The sequence below is a fragment of the Lycorma delicatula genome, chromosome 6 (genome assembly GCF_047948215.1).
Source record: "Lycorma delicatula isolate Av1 chromosome 6, ASM4794821v1, whole genome shotgun sequence".
Classification (NCBI taxonomy): Eukaryota; Metazoa; Arthropoda; class Insecta; order Hemiptera; family Fulgoridae; genus Lycorma; species Lycorma delicatula.
In genome coordinates this window covers 153458043-153485138 of record NC_134460.1, presented here as the reverse complement: position 1 = coordinate 153485138, position 27096 = coordinate 153458043, and the positions used below count along the sequence as shown (strand labels likewise).

Below are 27096 nucleotides of genomic sequence, written 5' to 3'. Positions count from 1 at the left end.
TTATATGTATCTCAACAGGTTTTGTTGAGTCTTTGTTATCTGAAAAGAAAAGATTAGAAGCTTTTGAAACGCGGTGCTATAGGAGAATGTTAAAAATCAGACGGGTGGATAAAGTGACAAATGAAGAGGTATTGCGGCAAATAGATGAAGAAAGAAGCATTTGGAAAAATATAGTTAAAAGAAGAGACAGACTTATAGGCCACACACTAAGGCATCCTGGAATAGTCGCTTTAATATTGGAAGGACAGGTAGAAGTAAAAAATTGTGTAGGCAGGCCACGTTTGGAATATGTAAAACAAATTGTTAGGGATGTAGGATGTAGAGGGTATACTAAAATGAAACGACTAGCACTAGATAGGGAATCTTGGAGAGCTGCATCAAACCAGTCAAATGACTGAAGACAAAAAAAAAACAATCGATCTTATCGCCGTTTCCTTTAAACAGGAAACGACGGGAAAGGAAAGGTCAACCGAAGGCCGACAAAAAGAATCGGATGTTACATTCAAAATTTTTAAAAAATCCGAAAACTAATTTAAAGAAAAACTTACAAACAGTAAAGCCAAAGATCGGGATAAACTGAAAGTTAAACTAACAGAAACAACGAAAAAGGAACAGAAAACACAGATGGTGGAACGACACGTATGAAGAAGCTATAAGTGAAAAGTTAGAAAAGATCGTACTCTTGAAAAAATAACGAAAACCGTCTAAGATTTAGTTCAAACCGCAAGCAACGATCCAAAATTATCGGAACAATTAAAAGAATATACGAGAAGAATCGACTTGAACAAATGGAGATGATGTCATGAAAAACAACACAATGGATTTCTACAAAGCGATCGAGGAAAAATTTACCGAATATACACTTCCCGGTCTTTCCTACGCAGATGAAATATTAGCCGTAACGACGAAGAAGATTACAAAGTTCTAGCAAGAAGATTCGAAAAATTATTAAACTGCCAAAAATCCGAGGAAAGTTCCGATTTCAAAATCTAAAATCATGAATCGAAAACTCCCGACTACCTAATGAAACGGAATAGACATCATCCAGAAATTAAAAAAAAAAAAACGCAGCAGTTGAATTGATCGCAGCAGAATTATGGAAAGAATAAGGAAATTGTTATTAAACAACGAGAAGGACGTATTAAGTATTACAAAATATTGTACTTTGTTTATATGTAATAAATTTGATTATTTTTGAAAATATACTCTCGATCACATTAATTTGCATAAAAATAAACAATAAAGTTAAATTATTTTACACAAACGGCCGGCTGTTCTACAGATATCTCTTTTCATAATTAAACGTCATTAAAATTAATTCTAGTACTTATAGAAGATTTTAAAGGAAGTAAAAACGTTGAAAATAGTGACACGGCTTTAAAAGTATACGCAAAATAATTTACCAAATATAAACAAATAATTTAAAGTAACGGATAAAATCAAAAGAATAAATGCGGTTAAAATACCACAGAATATCAAAATGTAATAAAATATAAATAAGCGGATCTGATAATTCATTCGCATTTTAACTGTCGTTTTTACACAGCTCAACAATGCGACGAACCCTCCCCCCTTACCAATTCTTTCGGTTATTTATGCGCTTACTGTATTGCAGTACGTGAAAATTGAATGATGAAAATCCGATAAAACAGAACGGGCTTAAAAAATTAAAAACAAAAAAAAGCGATAACCATTTAACTTATACAAATAAAATAGGCTATACCGATACAAAACCTCTCGTTAATAATAACAATAATTCTAACAAATATTTTTAACAAAAAAAATTGTTCAACAGAAGTAAGAACTAAAACGATAATAATTATTGCCGAGTATTATAACATCCGATTAAAAAACACACCATATTAATATAAAATACTCCTTTTAATCAAAATAAAATTATTCAAAAGAAAAGTAAATAAATCTATAACAAAAACCATACATTTAATTCAATTTAAATTGGGTTCATAAAAATCTATTAAATTCGATTATTGTTCATTAAAAAAATAAAATTTGGTTAAGCTACATTCTTAAGGTCGTTACACTGTACGAATGCGTTAAAATAAAAATTTCTCATCGATTAATTTTACAGGAATAATGAATATAAAATTTCAATCGTTCTGACTTCCACATAGAAAAACAAGAAAAAAAGGAAATTTACTACCGCTAAAACTGAAAGTTTTTTCTTCTTTTATTTCACAAGCAAATCGACTTGTTGCACATTAAGATCACAGGACCGTATATTAAAGAGATTCATTTTCTCGTTTAAATTTAGAGAGATCTTTTTAACAACGAATCTGTTATCTCAACGCAGAACCTTATTTTATTCTTTTTACGAATACACCGGACTAGGAAAGAGCGCGATAAGAAATAACAAATAAATAAAATTAACTGAAATTTTCCAAAAAAAAAAAAATATATGTTCATTAAACAGATTTTATTACGTTAATTTTCTGTGAAAAAATGAAATTATGGTAAATCAAAAAGAAATTTTGAATCGGTTTCGCTTTTTACTTAACTCGATATAGGTTATCCGACCGAAACCATAACTTTTTCAGCGAAGTTCAGAACGTTTACAGTTTTTATTAATTGCGGTTATTAGGATATTTCCGACAAGAAAATGTATATTTTATTTCTTTAAATATCTCCATAATAGTTGTAGCTATGAAAAAATGACCGGGTAATAGAATTAGTATAATATTAGCTGCAGGGCGTGCCTATGACACGCCTCCGCAGCTAGATTCTCCGGGCGGGTAGCGTCTCGGAATGCTATTATTCGATGTCAAAAATTGATTACCTTTTGTGTAAATATGTTTTTTTTTTTTTTTAAATGATGACGATTGATCAAGGAAAAGCGAAAAAATATCAGCAAATCTTTCCAATTAAATTTGGTTTAGATCGGTTTAGGCATCATTTAAATATATTCCATACTCTCAACATTTTCATCAAGATCCGTAATATCCATACGCAGATTCACTCAATACGACAGCTGAAAGCTTAAATATAAATTAAATTAATTTATATATTATATTTAATTACGAAACAAATTTTCATAATAAGAAACTATCCTTCCGACAAAATATCAATTGATTCTGATGACCAAAAATGTCGAATAATGTGGCGCCTTGGTTCAAAACCTCGGTTAGATTTAATCGTTCTAAATATTTTATTATTCGCTGGTTGATTGAAATAAATAAAAGTCTTTATTTCGTTTATAATATAAATTATTTTTATTATGATCTTTGAACGTGTAACATCATTGCATTAATTAATTAATTAAACTCGTACATTCGTAATAAACACACGGTGTGTCTTTGAAGGATGGAACAAGACTGACCAAAAATACGGCATTAAATAAATTCATTTAATAAGAGTAACAAAAAAAGTGAAAATTTACAGAGTAAAAAATAATGAAAATTTTTATTTTCACAAATAAAAAAAGAGGAAATGAAGCCCGAGTCTTAACATATTTATGTTAAGAAATATATATTATTAACATATGTTTCGCTTATATTTCGATATAAAACATAAGTATACACTTGCGTCGGGATTTTACGCTAGTGATCGATATTTTCCGTTGCTAACCTAAGGGGGACACAGACACATACGAATGCTTTAGTAGTATAGGATAATAAGAAAAATTAGTTATCAAGTAATAAACAATTCTCTTTTTATTAGTCGACCGTTAAAAAATAAGATTCTAAACCTGCATTTTCACACAAGCTACAAATCATTCATCTCATCCACTGAAGCAATTCCTAACGGTGGCCCCGGAGGTTAAAAAAAACGTAAATATTAGATCGGTCGGTTTTAATTTCATTTCTAGATTTACATTTACTTATTCTTTCTCCGGCAGCTAGGCCTACTGCCCGATTACATCAGTAGTACACAAATGTCTGTTTCACCACAACACTGACCTTTGATATCGTGACGTCACAGAGGACAACCTCACTCCCGAACCCTCCATGCACCAACAAAATTGAAGTGTTTGTCACGTGACGCTGCGCCGCCCTTCAAGTCATCTTTTTCTCGCCCCCACCTTCTTGAATTATGCTTAGTAAGTGTTTGCGCGCGCGCGCGCGCGTGTGGATCGATGGTCAAGGAAGAAGGAATTGCTTCTTACTAGTTTCTTATCGGCTGATGAATTTTCTAGACTAAACGGTTTTATATAAATACCTGCCGATTCCCACAGCCTTTATACCTCATTCCAAGTAGTCAGTATCGCTACAGGAATCCGTACTGCCACTCTTTCCGACGCAATATTTACGTTATCAATCAAATGGGTGATAATACTTACGCAATTTAAAATCGCGCAATAACGTACTCGCTTATAAGATATCGATTAAATTAGTCGCCACACAAATTAAGTCTATAATTACGCAATTTAAATAATAATTCACTCGCCTAATATATTTACAAAACAAGTTATCGATTGTGAATTGGGAATAAAATTAATATTCCGTAGTTAGAATTAAAATCGACTGTTTAAATAACATCGCTATCATGAAAATGAACTTTTTTGTTTAAGTTCTGTTTCCGTCTAGTTTTGTTGGTTCAATGATGTTACGGTGACTGCCAGAATAGCCGCATCGCCGACAATACGTACTGACGATGGAGAGGATATTTACCCCGAATAATTTATTTTAAACTGGTGAAAATTGTTATAGTGACGGTCAGTCTTATTTTGTTCTTTGATGAAGATGGCGGCAAAACGTGAAACTCTATTTCAAGACCTGCTAGAGTATTTGGAATACATTTCAACTAAATCAATCAGTACATTTCTGTCAGAAGATGAGAAGGAAATTCATATAAGAGATTGTATGACGTGCACGGTTAATGATGATTCAGACGAGTGACCCTGCCAAACCGTTTAGCATTTGAATATTATCAGATACAATCATGCGGGAATTGAGGTTTTCTCGAATGCTGATTAGGCGGAGGCGATTTCTGAAAAAGTAGTACAGTAAATCAAAATCACTGACGGACTATGAGAGACTGAGCCAGTCGTGAAGTTGAGATTCTAAGAAATGTATATGTCTATTTGGATCACTTATGTCTTACCGGGTGTTCAATCTCTTCAACAGAAGAATTTTCGTCCATTTTACCTTCTACTTTCTAAAGCGGAATAACTGAGTAGTTTGATGCGATAACGGAAACATTTATTTTAGCATTACCGTTCCGAACGCACGCGCAACACTTTGATCGAATGCTTGAAATGTTTAAGAACTGGATAGTTTCCGATCACGATCTTAAGTCTTTTTAACAGAAAATTAAAAATCTCAATATTAGAATAAAAGAAGCGAAAGAAACGTTCCTTTAATATCGGGAATTTCCTTTTTTAAAAGGTTTACAAAACTGTAACTCAATAATCATAGAGCAGACTCCGTTCACTAGTCGTTAACTAACGTGTAGTTTCACTTCTCAGTTATGACTCTTTCATCGCGCTACTGAATAAGGAATTCACCTCTAACGTTCCACAATGGCATACACGTTTGATACGTGCGATGACAATCGCGTATACAAATTTATTAGAGGTTACATCAAGATATGACTCCGTATACGTAAAAATGGAATCGAACTGATGTAGGAAGAATACCAAAACTGTCTAACGCTGACGAATTGGAAAGTTTGTTTCAAGAACGTGACCAATTGCAAGATTAATTCCAAGAAATACGACGCTTATCATATCCGGCTGTGGTAAGTGGAGGGAAATCGTTTTCAAATACTACGAATGTGGTAAATTTTATCATTCTGTTGAGTAGCATCAATCAGATCTTCCAGCGCGGTTCTATGGACCCGTAGAAAAATGACCGCTTTTCCGAGTACTGACAAAGGATGGAAAATAGAAAGAGATCAAAAGACTGGAGAAGGAAGTGGTGGTGGAGGTGGTGGTGATGGATGGTCGTAGAAGTATTACTCGCGCATGATGTACGTACGAGGGGCAAGGAATTCCCTGTCCCGAAAACCTCGTACTCTCCATAAAAAAGATAGATTACATCATTCTGATCATACCGCACTTTGCCATATCGCGCTACTGTTACCGAGATAAAGCGTTTTGAAATTTCGTTTTTTTAAATGGTGGAGAAGTGGAACAAAAATGGTGGTAATAGCGGGGACAAGATGGCGGAGGGGCGGAGCCACCGCCACGTGACATACTGCATTCTTATTGGTTTGTGATTGTAATAAGGGGTTACTTTAACCTAAAGGAATGACCTTGACCTCTGTGACGTCACGAGTTCAAAGGTCAAGGTTTTGCTGAAACAGAAATTTCTATATTACTTATGTTTACTTAATCTTTTTAATAAAAAAATTTTGATGTAATTAAAATAAATTTAAATTGAAACAAATAGTATTTAAACTGAAAAAAAAATCTAAATACATAACGTAACATAACAAACATATACTACATATGTATATATGCGGATTTGAGGAAAAATTGAAAAATAATCAAATTATTCAGCATTTTCGTGATACTCCCATAGTATTACGGTCAAAAAATCCTTCATACAAATATAACTGCCGAAGTCGGCCGACGTAATCAGAAAATCAATAACCGAAAAAATATTAAACTTCTGAAAAACACTATCCAAATTTTATCAGCCTTACGAATTCATCATTTTGAATTTTATAATTCAAAACAGGATAGGGATATTGCTTTACCCTAAATTTAAAAATATTTCATCGTGAATTTTATAACGTACTTTCGAATTTTTCTGAAGATTTTCGTATGATTGAAAATAACCCCCTTTTATATTTCTGTCATAATCAAAAAAAGGTCGCTAAAAGTTTTTAACAAATTCACAAAAACGGAAATGTCTGAAATTATGGATTTTTTTATGTTTAATAAAGGTGGCAACAAACTGTAAGGGACCCCCTGGTCCCTTACAGTTTTGGGAGTACGGGGGGGGGGGTTAAAAATGTAACTTTTAAGCGTTTAAAAAACGCCTATAACCTTTCTTCCACTTATCTTCCATTAGTTTTATCACAATAATACAGTAAAAACCTGTAAAACTTTATGGAGCTGGATTAAATGTAGGTAATTTATTATTTATAAAAATAACATTTTTTTCCTAAGACAGCTGTTATGCCTGAGGGATTCTGGGAATGTCGACAGGCGAACACGCTCATAAATCTTATATAAAATCTATAATACAACCCCTCGTCTCCTGTTCCGGAAAGAAAATGTAACATTTTTTAAATCCACATCTCCCTTAAATCAACAACAAAGGCGTGTCAAACCCAATTCTGTCGCAAAGCCAATTTGATGTCACAGCAACAATGAGGTGTCGCTTATATTTCAGATGTATTGAATTCAACGCCAAACGCAGGTAAGTAATATAAAAAAAAAAACCTTTAGGAGTATAATATCTCTGATATAGAATATTTCTTTTTACTATTCAGACTTATAGCGACAAAAATATTAAGGTTACCGTATCATATGATTACACAGACACAAATTTGTATACATATATATACTGGCTGATGATACAGCTCATCAGCTGCTTACTTATTTCTAATAGTTTATCGAATTTTTATCCTAAAACACGTTAATTTTGAATTTTTTTTATTGCAGTATATTGTTTTATTATCAACGATGCAATTACGTTCGGTCACGCCCTACCTATAGCTCCGCTTCTCTTCAAGGAGATACTGACCGGTTTCAAAACGCTGCAAACAGAAGCGAACAGAGAAAAGTAAGATGACAAATCACTGTTCTGTTATACGCAGGCCACCGATCAAAAGATAGAGTACACGATTTTACTTTTTACGAGCCGTCAGCATTACGAATAAGTCCGATAGTAGACGAAAATTTATATTAAGATTTAAAATATTACCTGCCGTATTACTTACCGCATTTAAACACATGAAAATAAGAAAACGCTACTGTTTAAAGTAATCTCATTACTGTTTTTCATTATCGGGAAAATATACGGGAAAAAATGTTTTTGAAATAAAAGTGTTTGACAAACCCGACCTCGAGTATTAAACAGAGCCAAGAAGAATAAAATAAGTTTCGTAATTAATAATAAGAAAGTTAATCACCCTCGTCTATATTAATTAACAACGTGCTGTTCGTAACTCACAACAGACACAAACTACCGGTAAATTATTATCGCTCGTAGTTTTAATACCGTACTATTATTAACATTATTCTCCGAATAGAATGCGGCACCGTCCTACAACAACGATAACGCTAGCAAGAAAGCTAGAACTATATTCCCATCTCAAAATACGAAGAAAGGATCATGCAACGTAGAGGTTCCGGGTTCCTCACATCCCTACGGATCTATACGATATCATACATCATCCCTTATCTCGACTCATACGTGTCAAAACACAACAAAACGTAACCGTACACACGTGAACGAGTACACGTGCACAAAATTCTTGCATCCTCTCTATTATTTATGGATGAATCATACACTGCTGTCAACATTTTTCTCTTATTCTTTTTTTTTCATTTTTTACGTATAAAATATTGCCAACACTAACATAATAATAGTTTATCTGAGATATAACAGAGATAATTTCATTTTGATGTACATATTTTTTCACTAATGTACAGAAAAAAGTATCAGTGTTTCTTGCAAATATCGAGACTTTTCATACCAAGATTTAAAATAAGATTTGATATAAAGATATTTTTCATACCTTATTACAATAAAATAATTATTTGACATGCGAATACTGAAAACGATCAGCGGTATTATAGTAATAATAAATGATCAGCAAAAAACTAATATCAGATAGAATCGAATTCGATATTAGCAGACGATTAATTTGTAAATATATACGGTGAGATACTCAACATAGGTTGCGTTGTCATTTTTGCTGTCGAATTTAAAGCAAAAACCAGTTTCAAAATAACGAAAAAAAATTTTGTTCTTATTTTATTTTCCTAATAATTTAAGTAATTATATATCTCCAATAAAATTTTACTTTAAAAATCCAACCATTTTTCAAACGTTTAGCGTACGTTTTACACTTTAACTAGCACAGCCATAACGAAAGCGCAGCTATTAATTTCAAAACTACCTAAAAACCACTCTTTTTTACATTCTTATCATCAAAATCGGGCGTTTTTCAAGCAACAAGTATTGAAAAACAGTTTCTTCAAGTGACAGTTATTCCAGAAAAGATTTTTTTTAATTAAAAAAAATCGGTACCTTCGTACTTTGTAACAAGAAAATGTGAACGGTGAAAAAAATCATTATAACAACGGGAACGAAGTTTTAATCGGAAAAATCTTTAAAAAAATCGTTATATCTAACACAGCAACGGAGAGGAAACGATAACAATCAAATAATATTACATCCTACAAGTTATTATCGCGAGCTGGTGCTTATAAAGCAAAGCTCCGACTATACATTTTCTTACACAAGTTAATCTGCTTCAATTGCACTGGCGCAAGATGTTACACAAGATTTTGATTTACAAAATAAAATAGTCCACGACGTTTTTCCTTTATTAATGACAACGAAAATCAGCCAAGCCGAATCGAAGTATTAATTTTATATACACGAATAATTTAACGACAGAAAATTTAAAAGTATTTTTTTTTTTTAATTTTATAAAATTTTAATACGTTTACAACGAAGCGTGTACACAGGGTGAGCAACGTACAACCTTAACCGTAATGAAACCGCCACCCAAAACTATTTATTAAAGACTCTCACACAACTAGCGCGACTAGTGGATATATATGTTTTACTATTGATGCTGCTGCCGTTTGTCAAGCGATTACGTGTCAGTGCATTATACGTTTTGTTGCAGTGCACTATTGCTAGTGCAGATGTGTTTGTGTAAAACGCCTTATTCAATCCAGGACAGAATATTATAGTCGAGGCCTATATTCGTCCTAGATCGATTGAAGAATCGCGTCAAATATTCGTAGAAAAATCTTCGAATGCCTGTATCCCAGCGAAGAGTAGCACAAACGATTTAATTAAAAAATGATGTACAATAGGTTTGGTTCCGGATGCAAAACGAAATAGGCAACCTTCCGTTAGGACTCCAGAGGCCGTTGCCAATACTGAAAGAATTACTGCCAGTCCAAAAAAATCACTACGCAAGTTATCGATTCTGCAGCGGTTACGATAAGGGGTTTGGTTTTATGCTGATCACCCAGTATTTTCTCCCCTAGTTTTTGTTTCTCCAATCGATTTTCACCAAATTATTTCTTTATATTTTTAAAAATTCCAAAATTTCAAATCAAATTCTAAAGAACGGCTCGTAGAAAACGTATTATAATGAAAACGATTAATTTTTGCACAAATTTTTAGTATAACGGTCAGTACTTTATTTACACATCAGAATAACCAAACGAGTAATTCTCATGCGCGTCAATAAACTACTGATACCTGTACTAAAAATTTATAAAATTTTAACATATAAAATTTATTCATTTATAATGTTTTAAGTTTTCGGCTACATTTTTAAAAACGCCGAATTTTTACTACAATTTTTAAAAAAATTCACGTAAATATATATTTTTATTTATTTGTAAATATATATTATATTAAATGTGCAAATTATTAAACACTAAATTAATATTACATATACATTTTTGTGTGTGTGTGTGTGCGCGCGCGCTGCGTGTGGTATTTTTCAGGGGTGAATTATAATTTGTCAGTCAGTCTATTTAGGCAATTAATTTAAAAAAAGAGCTCTTAAAAAGGAAAATATAAATCAATCCTAAGACATGTTAGTCTTCATTCTTAACTATTAGTAATACTATTTTGATTACAATTAATCCAATGATGATGATAATAATAATAATGGTTAATTTACAAGATAAATTTATCTTTAAAAGAAAAAATGTTCCACCTTCTCGAGACTTCTTTTCTATTTAAATGTAAAAGTAAAATTATTTTTTTTTTAACTATTTTTTATAATAACAAGGAATGGAATTTGATAAAGAGTCAACAGGGGTGTTCTTACGGTCAGTCCTAATTTATTGTTCTGTTTAAGTGGTTAATATATATATATACACACACACAAGGGATGTTTAAACGTCAGTATCTCCATGTAAATTCAAATTTTCTAATACAGGACATTCTTTTTGTAGTTGGTAATAATCAGCTGATATATTTAGAGTTCATTTCATTTTTTCTATTGTAATCAGGATAATTGATGTTTTAATTCGTAAAACAAGAACCTGTGTTTAAGCAAGCTGCCGTCCATCGATCAAGAAGATTTACAGTAATTAGTTATATTTCAGAAAACGAATAACTTGTGATGGAGATATTAATAATAATAATAATAATAAAACAATTATAAAAATTAAAAAATACGACTGCCATAAAATTAAAAACATAAAAAGAAAACAAGGTATGGAAATAAAAGATTAAACATGGTCGTGCAATATTTAATTAAATAAAATAACAGGTGACCGATCAAATTTCAAACAGTTTTAATTTGTTCAAATATAAATATTTATTCAATGTTGTAGAAACAACAGACATTTACGGTTGTCTAATGATTAAGTTCTCACCAGGACATAACATCGATAAAAAAATTTTGTCTTTCAATGAAAATATTTCAATGCAGTCGGCGGGCTCTGAATTGTAATCGTCCTACATTAACGAGCTCTGTATAGTAATTATTCTACATTAAAGGTTATATATACAGCCTATGACACTTCCGTTAACTTAAGAAATCCAAACCGGGGTTATACACCTAAATCGGTTCGGTCGTTGAGCTGCTACGATGGAACAAACACGCATACATTTACACACCCTAAATACATTGTGTAATAAAGAGACCTCAAACGTCAATCGCAAACATTTCCGTCCAACAGAAAATACAAAGAACAAGTTTACCGAAGATTCTAAAGAAACTTAAGTTTAAGTGCTAGACCAAGATTTCTCGCGATTTGTGAAGATGATTTTGACAGAAGGTGAAATTTTGTAAGTAATTTAATACTCGCTGAGAAGCAGTTATTAATTTTTCTAGCTCGTCGGTAGGGTCCGATGAAGCAAAGCACGCTTCAAATATTTTAAGCGGCGTAATAAACCGTCAAAATAATGTTTATCGGTCTGATGAAAATCGTCGCGTAACTATGGAGAAGGAACTTAAACGTACCTGGATTTCATGTTTGTCGCACGATCATAAAAAAGGGTAAATTTCGGGACCTTATTTCTTCGACTAAAGAGTAAAATCCTGTATCGTTATTACGTTAATAACGTTATTTCGCGTTAAATATAGGCCGTCCCTATGTTCGGAAGAAAAACATTCCGTAATGATCTTCAAATCAGAGACAATCGATTAAACTCAGAACTGTCCGAGCAACGATCGAACGTCCACCGCAGCGATGCGATTTGACGCCTTGCCGATACACGGTATTTTCTTTAAGTTCAAACGATCTTAAATACCCGAAAACACAATCGATTTTTATAAATCGGAAAGATGTGCGATACAGAAGTTGAACCCCTCCCACGGACACGTTAAAGCGGAAAGACGACACTCGGGATCTTTTTATGGTGCGTATTATAAATATATTTATATATATTTTACGTGTAGATTTATAAATATATTTTATTAAATAAATATAATAATTAAAAAATAGCCGTCTTTTACAGACGAGCAAGGGCTTTCAAAAAAAAAAAACACCTTAGAAGACTTTTTTTTAACTAGCCATTTTTAAGAAAGGTTTACCTTCGATTATCCGGAAAGGATAAGGTGTTATCTTAACCTGGTGTTAACCTTAGAAAGAGGTGTTAATCTTAGAAAAACCCTCTACGAGCGATGTGTAATTTTCACGATTCTCGTTCCATAAATCAAGCTAAATACAGCCTAAAGTATACTATAAATTTCCAAATTAATAACCGAAAACAGATATTTAACGCTTCGCGTAATGACAACCGAATGAATAAATCGTTATTTTTCAGTACAAGGAAAATCTTTCGCCTAAACGCGAACGATATTATAGTATAAGTAGCGAATATAAAACAATTATCGGTGATATTAATGAAAACCTTTTACCCTAAGGGCAGGAAAACTCTTATAAATTCTAGCACATTATCTTCAACGAAAGAATCATTTATTTACGAAATTGAAGTTTTTTAACGTCGTGAAACACAGTATTAATTTTTTTTTAAATCGTGAAGATGGTCTACCGTTACTTCGTAAATCCGTTAAAAAAGAATACAAATATCACAAAAAAATAATTCAAATTTAATAATTCGATTCGGTAATGTTATTTTTATTAGAACGAAGATATATATATATATGCAGTAAAACTTACCAAAATCATCGAGGAAAGTAACAAACGGACACCACACAAAACTTTCTAAGTTACACGTTTTTACGTACAAACTGTATTGATTAAATTTAAAAATCATTCAAATCTTTTTTTTCTTCATTCCATCAGAATACGTCAAAACTTAATTGCGCATGCAAACTAATTAGCCTTAAAATAATCGTTTAATTTTGTTTAATTCTTGCACCTGTAATCGTCAAAACGGTTTTGTACTTTTATTAAAGTACTCCACAAATTCATCATTTACATTATTAGTCTCGCTTAACTTCGTTAATTTTTTGGCATTTTTTTTACATTCTTTGGCGTCAATCATCGATACGACTGGGAGAATAGCAGATTCATCTTCGTTTTCAGTTACAGCTTCGCTATCGCCTGCACGACTACTAGTTCCTCGTTACCTCAGTAATAATGTCTTCATCAGTCGGAATTTCTGCAGAATGTACGTCATCTGCTGTTGCGTATTCATCTATTGAGTATTCTCGAAAGGCTGATTTTTTTTTTGTCGAGTTAAGAGTTTGAATCCAATCTGAGAGCGGTATATCGTCTTCATCGTGGTAATGATTTCCGTCGAAATATTGCGAGGAATAAGACCGAATTTTTTAAAACCGTTTCGAATTGTAGCTTGTGAAACGTTACACCAAGCTCGCTTCGTAAATCCAACAGCGACTAAAACCGTCATTTGGAAGTGGAGTTTATGGAGTACGTTTTTTTAAAAGTACACCGTACAGTTTTTTTTAGCAAGAAACACTAAAATGAAAACGCATTCAATGACACGACTACAGTATTACTGTACTGTATTTGGCTACCGGGTATCCGATCGATCACTTTAACGCAATACTGTTTGTTTAACCGAATCTACGGTACAGTATTGAATTTTTACACTGAAAATTTTGACTACTGAATTTACCAGCGGTGGTACGACATGTAAAAGTTTTCTTAAAACAAGCCCCTCTTCAGACTTTCACTTAAATCGTTAAAAATGTGTTACAGAGTTTGATGAACCTATTTGGGTAGTTTTGACGGATCGTTGTTTGGCCCCGGTCTTTCCTGGAACTTCGCAAACAAAAAAACCCGAGTGATTAAAATAACTACCGGCCTTTGTAATACCGCACTGGGTCTTGTATTGCACGTGCTGTACAACGTCCTGTTACAAATCTTTCGTTCATCCTTCAGACTCGACCTGAACAAGCCTAAGATGAAATGTCACAATCTTTACGTATAAATCGTAAATGAAGAATGCAATTTCCCTTACGTCGAGATTATTTGGTTGTTATTATCTTTTTTTGAATTACAGTATTTTAAAAAATGAAAATGCGCGTAATAACCAACTTTATGATACGTCGATGCCTCGCTAAAAGCACGTTAATTTATCATTAATTAGAAAGAAAACCTAACAAATCCCGGAATTTTTCTCGTTACAACCAAGCGAAATTTGCTCGTTCTAGTTACAAGCGACCTCGTTATTCGCGGTTTCCACTGTATGTATTTATATATATATATATATATATATATATATATATACAAATATATTTGTATATATATATATATATATATATATATATACAAATATATTTGTATATATATATATATATATATACAAATATATTTGTATATTTCGTACTTATATTTTTGTATTTTTCTTAATTGTTCGACCTTAAAATTACATAACGTTACGTAAATACAATGCATTATTACGTAGATTTAATTAAGCAAAATTAAAGCATTTCAACAGCGCATAACAAAGCCGAGGGAATAAAGTAAAAAGAAATACCCGAAGGGACTTGTTTAATTTTAAATGAAAAAAATTAATAAAAATAAAATAAAAACCATTTTAACAGCTATCTCCTTCATTGCTGCATTTTTACCGTAATGCAAATTAAATATTTTACAATTATTATTCGAATATGTAACATGATCTAAGTAATCTCGTGAAAACCATTGTAACGATTGCACTTATTTTATTAAATATTAAAATGTAATGATTAATGATTATTATGTAAAATAATATAATTGTTAGAGAGAATAAATAATAGCATTAAGAACATCAAATAAATTACAAACGAAATATAGAGTGTAAAACTATATTAAAATACATAACTACTTAATATACGGCACGTTAATAATACTGAACGAAGATAAACTACAGAGATTTTAATACAAAAAAATCATGCTCAATTCTAGTTTATTTCTAATATCAAGACACAACTAAATCTAAAGCGTTGGCACACACCACAAAAAAACTATTTATTTACAAAGATAAGGGGAGAAAAAGGTCATCAAAAAATTGCATTATCTTCTTATTAAAACTTTATTATCGTAAAAAATTTTATCTTTACGTCAGACTAAAAAAATATAACGTTTCTTATACAGAAATACATTTAGATAAATTTTTAATTACCTCGTCGTTCATTCCACGGAATCAAAAATATTTTTGTTTTCTTTTCATAGTCTCCCATTAAAAGATCGCGTGACTGTTAATTCTGGCACTTATCAAAGTACGATATAGAACCAAAATTAATATTCAAGAGGCCTACTGATAATACGACAGATTTATAAGGTATCATATAAAACGAATGAAATCCTTTGATCGTAATTTTTTTCAGAATCGATAAGAAAAAAGGTATCAGATATAATAGGATATAATAAAAATAAATTAATTTAAAAAATCTGTTCTATTCATACGGTATTCTGGAAGTCTCCAGATATCTCGTGGTCTAGTGGTGAACTCGATTCGATCAATGAAACAATCAGTTGATTTTGAAGTCGAGAGTTCTAAGACTCAATCCTGGTAAAGGCAGTTACTTCTATACGGATTTGAATAGTAGATCGTGGATACCGGTGTTCTTTCGGGCTTCAATTAACCACACGTCTCAGGAACGGTTGACCTGAGACTAGGTTGACAAGACTACACTTCATTTACGTTCATCCTCTGAATTAATACCTTACGGTGGTTTCGGAGGCTAAAAAGAAAAGAGATATCTCCTACAGCTTCATCCGTTTACAATCCGTAGGCGACTGTGTTCCTGGTTCGTGTAACTCGTTACATCCACCGACACTGGATGTGACTGTGCAACGTGTTTAACTGTTAGTGGCGATTCTTTTAATGCGCTATTTTCGAGAGCAACGATACAACGTAAACTTTTGCGTGAAACCGGGCAAAACTTTTAACGTTTCAATTTTTGAAACTAGCTTACGAAGATGATGCTCTGGATCGTACGCAATGTTACGAATGGTTTTTACGATTTAAAAGCGGTCGTCAGTCGATCGAAGATGACCCTCGACCAGGAAAGCCTTAGACTTCAACTGATGACACCCGCGTTCAGGAAATCAACGAACTGGTGCGTGCAAATCGCCCCCGTTGACTGTCAAGGAACTTGCAGAAGTTAGTATCTGGATCGGATCGTGCCGTGACATTTTGAGTGATACACCGAAAGTGCAACGAGTTGCGGCAAAGTTTATTCCCCGTTTGATGACCGAACAGCAAAAAGAACGAGTGGACGTTTGTCGGCGACTTCTTGAACACGCCGATGACGATGAAACATTCACGCAAGGATCGTAACGGGAGACGAAAGTCGAGTTTACGGCTAAGATATCGAGACAAAAGTCAATCGTCACAACGGATCGGCAAAGGATCTCCACGCCCCATGAAAGCGCTTCAGTCTCGATCCGATATCAAGATGATGTTCTCTGTGTTTTTTTCGATTTTAAAAGGAATCTTACATGTTGAATTCTTGCCTCGAGGAAAAACGGTGAACCGTACGTACTGTCGAGGAGTTTCTCAACGGTTACGTGAAAAATCCGGATAAAGAGACCGGAGTTATGGCGAGACAACTTATGGTTCCTCCACCACGACAGTGCGCCGCACACTCGGTCAACTCGTCGGATTTGAGCCAAAAAGCAGATGAGTGTCCTCCCTCAGCCTCCCTACTCGCCAGACTTGGGTCCTTACGAATTTTTTTCGAAATTAAAATCGCTAATGAAAGGACGCCGTTTTGAGACTATTGATGACTGAATAAAGATTAAAAAAGTAGAGTTCGGTTATATTCTGAACAGACCTCATAAGTTGAAAATATTTTAAATTCATAAAGTTAGCTACTGCAACTTAAACCGGATCGACTATCGTTAAATTTTCAAGATTAGCTTCGCGAATTATCAATAAGTATGAACGGATAGTTTGTAAAAAACTGTATAATAGCTGAAATACTGCCAAAATGTCTTGCAGTACTGAAGAGGAAGACTACGCGAAGGAACATATAATCACTTACATCTTTCAACAAGCGCCTTTTTTTTCTTTTTTTTAATACAGAAAGAGAAAGATTTCGTGGATCGACCAACAGATACCGTGGTATTATAATACAATTTATTTTGTCGGAAAATTCATTTTAAATTGAAAAATAAATGTGACTTACAGGTAATATTTTTTTAAACAAATAAATAAAGAAATTTAGATGACCTTCTCCTCCCTCACACCTAGATAGCATTTCAAACATTAAAAGTACAGAAGAGGCTAATACATTAACGGTGTTGAACTATACAATAAGGTTTTCATAATTAAAAATATTAAAAAATCTTGCGATTAAGTCGTGTAATTCAAGTTATTACATACGACACTTTATGTTGTAAAAATGTGTATATTAATACCAACGCTAGAGCGTGAAGTTAATAACATATAATTACACGTAGATAGCAGAACTTGTTAAGTATTAAGAAAAAAAATACATCCGACCTTGAAAATACTTATAAAATTAACTATCGAATTGAATAAATAAGTAAGACGCGAATTAATAAGGAAAAACTTTTTAAAAGATGCAACCTTTGAAGCATTCTGTGACAAAAAACTTATTACACGATAAAAATTCTCAATATAAAATTATAATTATAAACAATTACAACCCAGAACTTGTTCGTTTGAAATATATGAATGACATTTTACTAAAATATTATTTTAAAAAAGCTAAAAACAAAAAATTCACTTAACGACCAAATAAATTAAACGATCAAAATTATTTGATGCGATCAGCACTCTCTTATGTTACCAAATAAAAGTCAAGAAAAAAATTCAGTACTGACGAATTTGAATTCAGTTGGAAAAAGAATTGCAATATATTAGTGCTTATACAATTTTGTCTTCCGAGCCCATATAAAAAAAAATTTTGAAACGAAAACCTAAAAAATTCTAAAATAATTGTACGCATAATTTTAGTACTTAGTGTCATACTACGTTCATTCTTTATTTATTCAACAAAATATTAATAATAATAAAATAAAAAACCTATACTTTTTTATATAATTAACTCTGCAAAAAAATGAAAATTAAAATCAACCAAACAGTTTTACGGTTCTGGAAATCAGAAATGAAGCGCTAACCATCAAGTCTAACCTCAGGGGATAAATGACAAAACACAAAGAAGCGCTGATGTAAAAAAAATAATTATTTAATGTTCAGTAATCGAAGATAATTTAATTTTACATAAAATAAAAATTGTCTTTTTAAAATGAAAAAATGCGAATGAAAATTCCATATATTTAAAATCAAATTGATATTTTCTAACTAAATACATACTGGGGCAAAGGAATTTTATAAAAATTAATTAGACAGAAACTCGATAAAGAAATTATTTAGCATTCTTAAAATGAGAAACATCGTAAATGAAATAAAACTACATCAATGTAGTTTTATTTCATATATATATGGCTTCTTATTCAAAGGATTTATACTATAATCAGACTGCAAAAGAGGGTGATTAAACATATCAGAGCATTATTACTGAAGAATAAGGCAAAAATTGTATAACAAATACATTCATTTTTAAATGATCACCAATATTTTTTATTTATGTAAATTACAGGCAGAAAAAACAAGTTCATTCGTATAAGACCATGAAGAATCATCGATCGATAGAGCTGTATTAACTAACATAAAATGCAAAGGATTAAGTAACAGCTTCCATACTGATCTCCAGATTACACGGAGGAACAATATGCTTCTTATCCAAGATGTTCTAGGTTCAGATACCGATCGTGATTAACATTTTACACGTGTTATGAAATTCATTATTTAAATTACTATTAGAAAAAAGTGAACTTTAGTAGACTATTATTGCTAATTTGAATAAATAAGTTTGTAACTATAATTTTTTTTTTAATTATAAAATAGAACCAAACTTTTCAGCCTGTAACCTTTCTTATTAAGAGATCAATATTTTCTTAACTCAAAAAATGTACAATCAACTTCCTTGAACTCACTACCCGCGTGATAAATAAAAGTCTACGGTTCTAGAAATTAAATGAAAAAGAAAATGATTGCAATCATATCAAACTTAACGAAACCCTATTTAAAAATTCATTCGATTCTCTCAAAAACTTCAGGGGTGTAAATATCACAAGTCCACTCTGATTCTCGACATGACAAAGGATATTAAATTACACCTACAACATTACTAAACAGTTTAAGGTTAAAATGCAAGTTTTAAGCTAGCTTACAACATACATATATACTATATGTATCATACATATATTACTATGAATGAAATCAATAGCTGTGGAATGAGATCTATTATGCTCGCAAACAATTACAAATCGATACAAATGAGGAAACATCCGATTTAAATGTCACCCAAAGAAGAAAATATGATGAATTCATAAAACTAACAATAAAATTTGTAAGAATTTGATGAAAACCAACCTACAGAGCAATAAAGTACAGCACATACATTAATATGACATCTGCTGCAACAAGAACAGCTACTTATAGTTTTTAACAGAGCCCGATATAATTCACTATGAAACAACAAAAACTTAAAATACTCAGACTAATTTATCTCAAAAATTTAATTCAACAGATCAGTTATGCAAAAAAAAAATTAATAGTTAAAACATACGTAACATTGAGCAAAGGATAACAACAATAAATCAATCTAATGACTGTGCAAAGAAAACAAGAAAAATTAAAAGAAATAAATGAAAAAATCTCCACTCAAATACATAAATATCTAATCCTAGTGTAAACAGACTGATTCTACTTTTTAAAGATCCAAACCGATGATAGTTATTCATTAAAACGGTAAATTGTCAAATCAATGATCCTATTAATAAATAATTCAAAACATTATTTTTAATCCTAATTTTGATAATAGTGAGCGATTACTTGATCAACACAAATTTTTTTCATACTGACATACGATTACGTTATCGATAGAAAACATGAAGAATAATATAAATTAAATACCGAAAATGCAAAACAAACCATAAACTAACCTTACTTGTCATCAGAGTCAACCGCTGAAAATGACTGGATGGCACTCACCGTAAGATTATTCTTCATTGTACACGTGACTAATAGCACAGTATATATGGTATATTGTTCTATCAGTCTCTCTGTAGTAACTATATTTCCGTTTAAATATAAATTTGGCCAAATATCCAATAAAATGGTGTTAAGTTACACCATACCTACACGGTGTGAAGAATAGGTGGTGCAGACTCTCTCCGTAGTGACTGTATTTTCATTTAAATATATATTTGCTTAAATATCCTATAAAATGGAGTTTAGTACTGCCAAATCTTATGAGATTTACCCCTAACCTCTCTTCACAGTGCTCTAATCATATCCTTAACCCTACCTCTCTCCACCAAACTGGTTAGCATTTGAACAGACCACAATAACTCACAAAACTGATTGCTAATTGACTACAGTACTGCTAACACGGTGCGAGCTTTGACTTGCACAGGTCATCCACTCTCCAAAATTTACATCTTTTATTTTCTCCTGATCCTAAGCATATTTACTATGGTACACTATATTATAGTAGGATAAAAATTGAGATTGATCAAATAATTGCTCCGAATTACCCTTATCTTTTATTTCAAATTAACTTAAATTATTTTGTTTCTGAAGTAAGACTAATAATATTACTGACATAATGTACTTGGATGTGTAACATACATCATAAATAAAAGGTTTTTGTGGTTTATTAAACTAGCTTCTCAAACACTGATATTCTTTCAAAGCGTCAAACCATATCAAAGTCCACCAGGATAGGTTTACAAAAAGATTTCTTACAAAATTTCTATAAAGATTTAACAAACAAGTTTCTGGATAAAGTAATTGACGTAATAAATTTTATCTAGTAAGATTAAAACAATTGACAATCTGGAATAATTTTCATATCTATACCAGAGTATTGTATTTGGGTAAAGGGGAGAACCTTAACGTTATGATACATTTTATCTAACAGAGTCAAATAAAATCAGTTTAATAGTTTTAATAGTCTTGTCTTATTCAAAACTACAAACACTAGTACACAGTTCTGCTATCTATGAGCAAGACAGAATATAAAATTGAAGAGAAGAAAAATGAAATTCAAATTTAAAACTTCTCTAATAAAATTTCTAATTTCCTCTAGATTTAGGATGACTTACCTTCTAATTCAACCACTTTTCCTGCACGTTTAAGTGCTTTAACTGCTTCGTCATGAGTGGCATCCCGAAGATCTTCTCCATTAACTGACAATATTGCATCACCAACATATAATTGTTCTGTCTGATCAGCAGCCATACCTTTAAATATTTTAGATATGAGTATTGGCATTTTATTTTCTTTACCACCTTTAATTGATATACCTAGACCATTATTATCAGATTTAACTACACGAACCAATCTCTTCTGATTAGCAACCGATTCTGGAACATCAGCACTGTCCATCAAACCTCCAGATGAATCAACTGTGTTGTTATTATTGTTATTATTAAGTGTACCATTAAGTGCAGTAGAATTTTCATAGCTCTCATCCAGACTTATGCTTAAGTAATCATCTTCTAATGTAACAAAAACTCTATACCACTGACCCCGAACATGAGTTTCTAACAAACCGGACCGTCCGTAACCTACACCTGCAATTTCAACCATGATTTAAATATTTTTATTGCAATATACCGGTAATTTAATTGAAAAAATAGATTTTTCACTAATTCAATAATATATTAATTTAATTCACATTAAAAAATAACAGCAATATGTTCATCAAGATACTTTAACTTTATAACATCTTGCATCAAACATACAATAATCTTTCGTCATAATTTGGAAGTTAATAGTTCTCAAATTGTGACCTGTTGCATTCAATTTTACGATTCAAAATTTTTAATTCACAATTACGACACGCATTTTATCTCTAACTTAGGCGATACGGTCTTACAAATATCGATTACAGAAGTATATAAAGTAAACAACTACGGTGATACACATTTGAATGAACGGACGGTGTTTTGACAGCTAGCCTACAGATGTACAAGAAACTTTCTCTTAAAACACAACAGTTAATAAAAGTTGATTCCAATTGACAACATTCACACTGAATAACATAACATTTACACTAGACTTATGAAGAGGTAAAAAATTAATAAATAACGTATTTTTTTAAATTATTTATAACGTCACAAGCGTACACGACTGAAAACATCAGACGAAGCATCACAACAAAACATACGCAACGCCATTTGCAAACTACATCCAGCGGCAGACTGTCACTGCCTTCCTATGCTTTCTGTATTTATAGTTCGTGACTCTTTCGAAAGACTCCCTAAAATAAAAATAAAAGACCAGATAAAACGAACAGAGAAACAAACAGTGCACATAATAAGTGCAAAAAAACTATGTTAAACGTCTCTTCTAAATTATTAAACTAACAAAACTCGGTAAATAATACAACAAACTTGAGCTTGCAAAGCCTACTGAACGTTAATTACAACAGTTTACATTCATACGAAATCTATTTCAGTATTTGATACTTTTATTTCGAATTTATCTGATGAATGACAATCAATTTTTATGAAATTCTGTGTTTTGACGATTCCTTTCTTTATCAGTACCCGAAGGTACAAAACACCCGCCCCTTTCAATTGTCTTTTTAACAGGTAATTTTATTAATATTGATTTAGAAATGATAAAATTTTATTTTATTTTTTATTACCTTAATTAGTGATACATTTCCAATTGAAAATAATTTTATTAATTGTATTTAACCCAAAGAAAGAGTAATGAAATAAAGATTTAATTTATAAAGTTCTGAGTACAAATAATAAATAGCCAAACTTGGCATTTTTTATACATTACTAAATTCATCTCGTCACAAAAAAATAATTTATCAATTGAGGCTGATGTTCAGTTATAGTCCTTGTAGTTAATAAAATACTGAATATTGATGTACTATGATTATTAATTTCTGAATGACCTACAAAATTAATATAGGTATTCAGTACAATGTGTAAATATAGTTCCAATTATTCACATTAAAATATTTTTTTGTATATATATATATATATATATATATATATGTGTGTGTGTGTGTGTGTGTGTATGTTAATGTATAAAAGTAAAGCAAACTTGTTATGTACAGCGCACTTCAGAACTTTAAATTTATTTTATAAATAGGAAATGTGTTACCAATTTATCCACACTTATATTACTGGTTTCTGAGTCAAATAATGACATAGCTGTTTCATCTGTTCTCATTATAAAAAAATTATCTCTCTTCAATGTAGAGTGGCAAGTTTCATTAATTCAACATGATTTTAACCTCCTTTATTAGTTGCAAACTAATTCAGATGAAAAAGGCTTGCATTGTAACTTTAAATTCATTTACATGTATTATGTAAATCTTTCTTTGTAACATTTGTCAATACCTATTGCTGTTTGTACATTACATCGTTCAGTGTCATAAGTTACAGTAAATGTTTTACTGAATAGATTATTATTTATATGGACTACTGTTAATATTTATGGTAATTAATTTACACAGTATTGCTGATATGTTATAAACAATTAATATAATCCACCTTTTACCAGCACACAATAACTTATATTTTAAAAATAGTTATATTTCCCTTATACCTTTAAAGGATACTTATATTTTTTTTTAAATTTTACTGGATTTAAATAACTCGTATAAAGTAATCTCATGTATGTCAATGTCCTCATATAAATCATTGTAAAAAAATGTAGAACCCTTGAATTTAAGCTTAATATTTACGCAACTCCAAGAAGAAAAAAATTGACATTAGATTTTTAATGAAACTGGAAATTATTCAAAGTTAAAATAGTAGATTAATAAATTTAAAGTTATTATACAGGTTCTATAGAAAAAAAGAATCAATTAAAAAACACCAGTTTACAAAAAGTAAAATATTTAGACATTAGAAAAAATTGGAACTATAACCCAGGTGTATCAAATAAGTCCATAATCACTCGGTCAATTGCAGCATTTAGTAAAAATTGTTTAGCCTAGAGAGAAAAATATTTTATATTTATATTAGTAGGGCTGTGCTCCCTAGCCGTCTGCGGTCTCAGACATCTGGTTTGCAAGCAAAAATAACAGTAATGTAAGGAAATAACTTTATATAATTATTTACAAGAAAAAAAACTATTTTTAATTACAATACGGACTGTTTCTGTTTTTTTTTTAAATTTGTAGCCCATTTTTAACTAGTGTTTAATGTAAATGAGTGTAATGCATCTTCTTTATTCTGAAATTTAAACACGAGATTTATCTATCAGCATTCTGTGGTATTCATTTGCTTCAGGTAGATATTTCATTGCATGACTATCAGGATGAACTGCATAGTTCATCCTGGTAGCATTTTTGGTTATAAATTTGATAACTCATCTAGTTCTACATCGCCTAACCACTAAATTTTAATTTGCAGATTGATAAACTAAAGCATAGTATTTCATTGTTTTCTAAGAAAGGATGAATATAACTAAATCATTGACGAATGATTAAACACTTTATTTAATTTACAAGATAATTACACATTATATAAATCATTTCAAGAATCATTGATATGCTAATTTTTAAATAAAAATGTAATTGGTTGTATTCGTGTGGATCAAGAAAAACCTTCAATAAAAGCAGCATTACAAACTATATAACTAATAACCACTTGGCTGCTCGCAAAGACTTGTTACAAGCCGAGGCCATTGCATGTGTTATCCAGTGTCTGGTGCGGGTTAGGTGGTCGAGACCACAGTGTAACATCTGTGGCGACTTACCGGGCGTTCCTGGATGCTCTGTTTCCAGATGCTCCGTAGGGTGAAGCGGAAATCGGCGTTAGGGCGGGTGAAACACCATTCCCTGGTGTTCGGACCGTGAAACCCGATGATATAGACCGAGTGGTTTCTCGAATGGCACTGAAGAAGGCACCGGGGATTGACCAACTTGACCCGGATATTTTTCACCATCTATTGCCTGTCATAAGAGAGCCGCTTGGCAGACTGTTCACGGAATGCCTAAGCTGGGGCTGCTTTCCCGCTTGCTGGAACATGCCTTTGGTGAAGGTACTCCTGAAACCTGGAAAGGATCCTGGTGAAGTCGGCAGTTATCGACCCATCAGCCTCTTGCCAGTTCTCGGCAAGTTGCTTGAAAGGCTGGTTGTGGAACGGCTCGAGAAAAGCATCGATATGAGCTGTATTCTAAATCGAGGCCAATATAGCTTCATGAAAGGGGTTGGCACCGAGGATTGCATCTTAAATGCTCTAACCGAGGTGGAAAGCGCCGACTGCAAATATGTTTTGGCTATTTTTATTGATATAGAGGGGCAGGATTTCCTTCCTTGTGTTGGAGTTCTGTCCTCTATGCTTTGGAGCGCCGCAATGTTCCCGGAGCCCTGCAGGCCGTGGTACGAGACTACTTGTCTAACCGTACGGCGCTGTTTAAAGATGCACACCTAGTTGTGGAAAAATCCGTCACCAGGGGAAGTCCGCAGGGTTCCATTCTCGGTCCCCTGCTGTTCAATGGATTTCTGGGTTTGACATTCCCAGAAGGGGTCACGGGCCAGGCTTTCGCCGATGACTGTGTCCTTTTAGTTCGTGGCAATTCACGACCACAGCTAGAAAGTAGAGCGCAGGCGGCTTTGTCAACCACCGAGGGCTGGATGGACATGCAAAATTTAAAGATTTCTGTGCCCAAGATGAAGTTTATGCTTCTGAAGGGCGCAGACAAATTATCATGCAGTCGAAACCCCCACATTAAATATAAAGGCTGTGTAATCAGCCGAGTAAGGGTTCATAACCCTTACTTACCCTTTGTGAATGTGCTCACAAAACACCTAGGTGTTTTGTTTGATGATAAGTTGCTTTTTAGCAACCACATAAGGCAAGTTGCGGTGGACGCTGTCTCTGTGATGCACAAACTCAGAAGGATCGCTTGGAAAGATTACAGGCTGTCAGGTCACCAAATGTACTTGGTGTACCGAGGTGTCTTCGAGAGTATGATCGCATATGCGGCGCCAGTCTGGGCGCACAGGTTGTATAGAAACAGAGCACTGCCTCAAAATTTAAGGAGTGCTCAGTGCAGAGCCTTAATAGTATGCACTGGCGTTTTTTAAAACAACCTCCTACGAGGCTACCACCATATTGGGAAAGGCTCTCCCAATCGATTTAGTGGTGAAAGTTCAAGCAGCCATGTGGAAGTTGCGAAGAGGTCGGGAAACCGAGGCATTTGGGATGCGGTTTTGAGCCAGGCTAGAATCGGAGCGGAAGGGCTATCACAATGCACCGGGTCCAAATTTCGTACAGTTGCCCATTTCCCGCCTGCAGAAGAGGCTATGGAGCCTCACGATGGAGGCATGGCAGCATGAATGGCACACCACGAATAAGGGAAGATCTCTGTATAGATTTATACAGGATCTGGGGGGATGGTATGCCTCGAATTCATTTTTAAGGGCGGCGGGTGCACAAGTGCTCACAAACCATGTGAATTTGATGCAATATCTGTTCAGGTTTCGCCTAGCGACTGATGAGTTGTGTGTCTGCGGGGAGTTCCAGTCGAACGAACATCTGT

At 32.6% G+C, this 27096-nt stretch overlaps 1 protein-coding gene across 2 annotated transcripts in view; it reads right to left on the bottom strand.

Annotated features, from left to right (window-relative positions):
* Syn1 (Syntrophin-like 1) overlaps positions 1–22757 on the bottom strand; it is a 330275-nt gene extending 307518 nt beyond the window's left edge. For both annotated transcript variants that reach the window (XM_075369801.1, XM_075369802.1), the window contains exon 1: positions 21680–22757. In XM_075369801.1, coding sequence (XP_075225916.1) covers positions 21680–22166 — 487 coding nt within the window. In that variant the 5' untranslated portion in view covers positions 22167–22757. The remainder of the gene's footprint in view (positions 1–21679) is intronic.
* Between the last annotated feature and the right edge of the window lie 4339 nt (positions 22758–27096).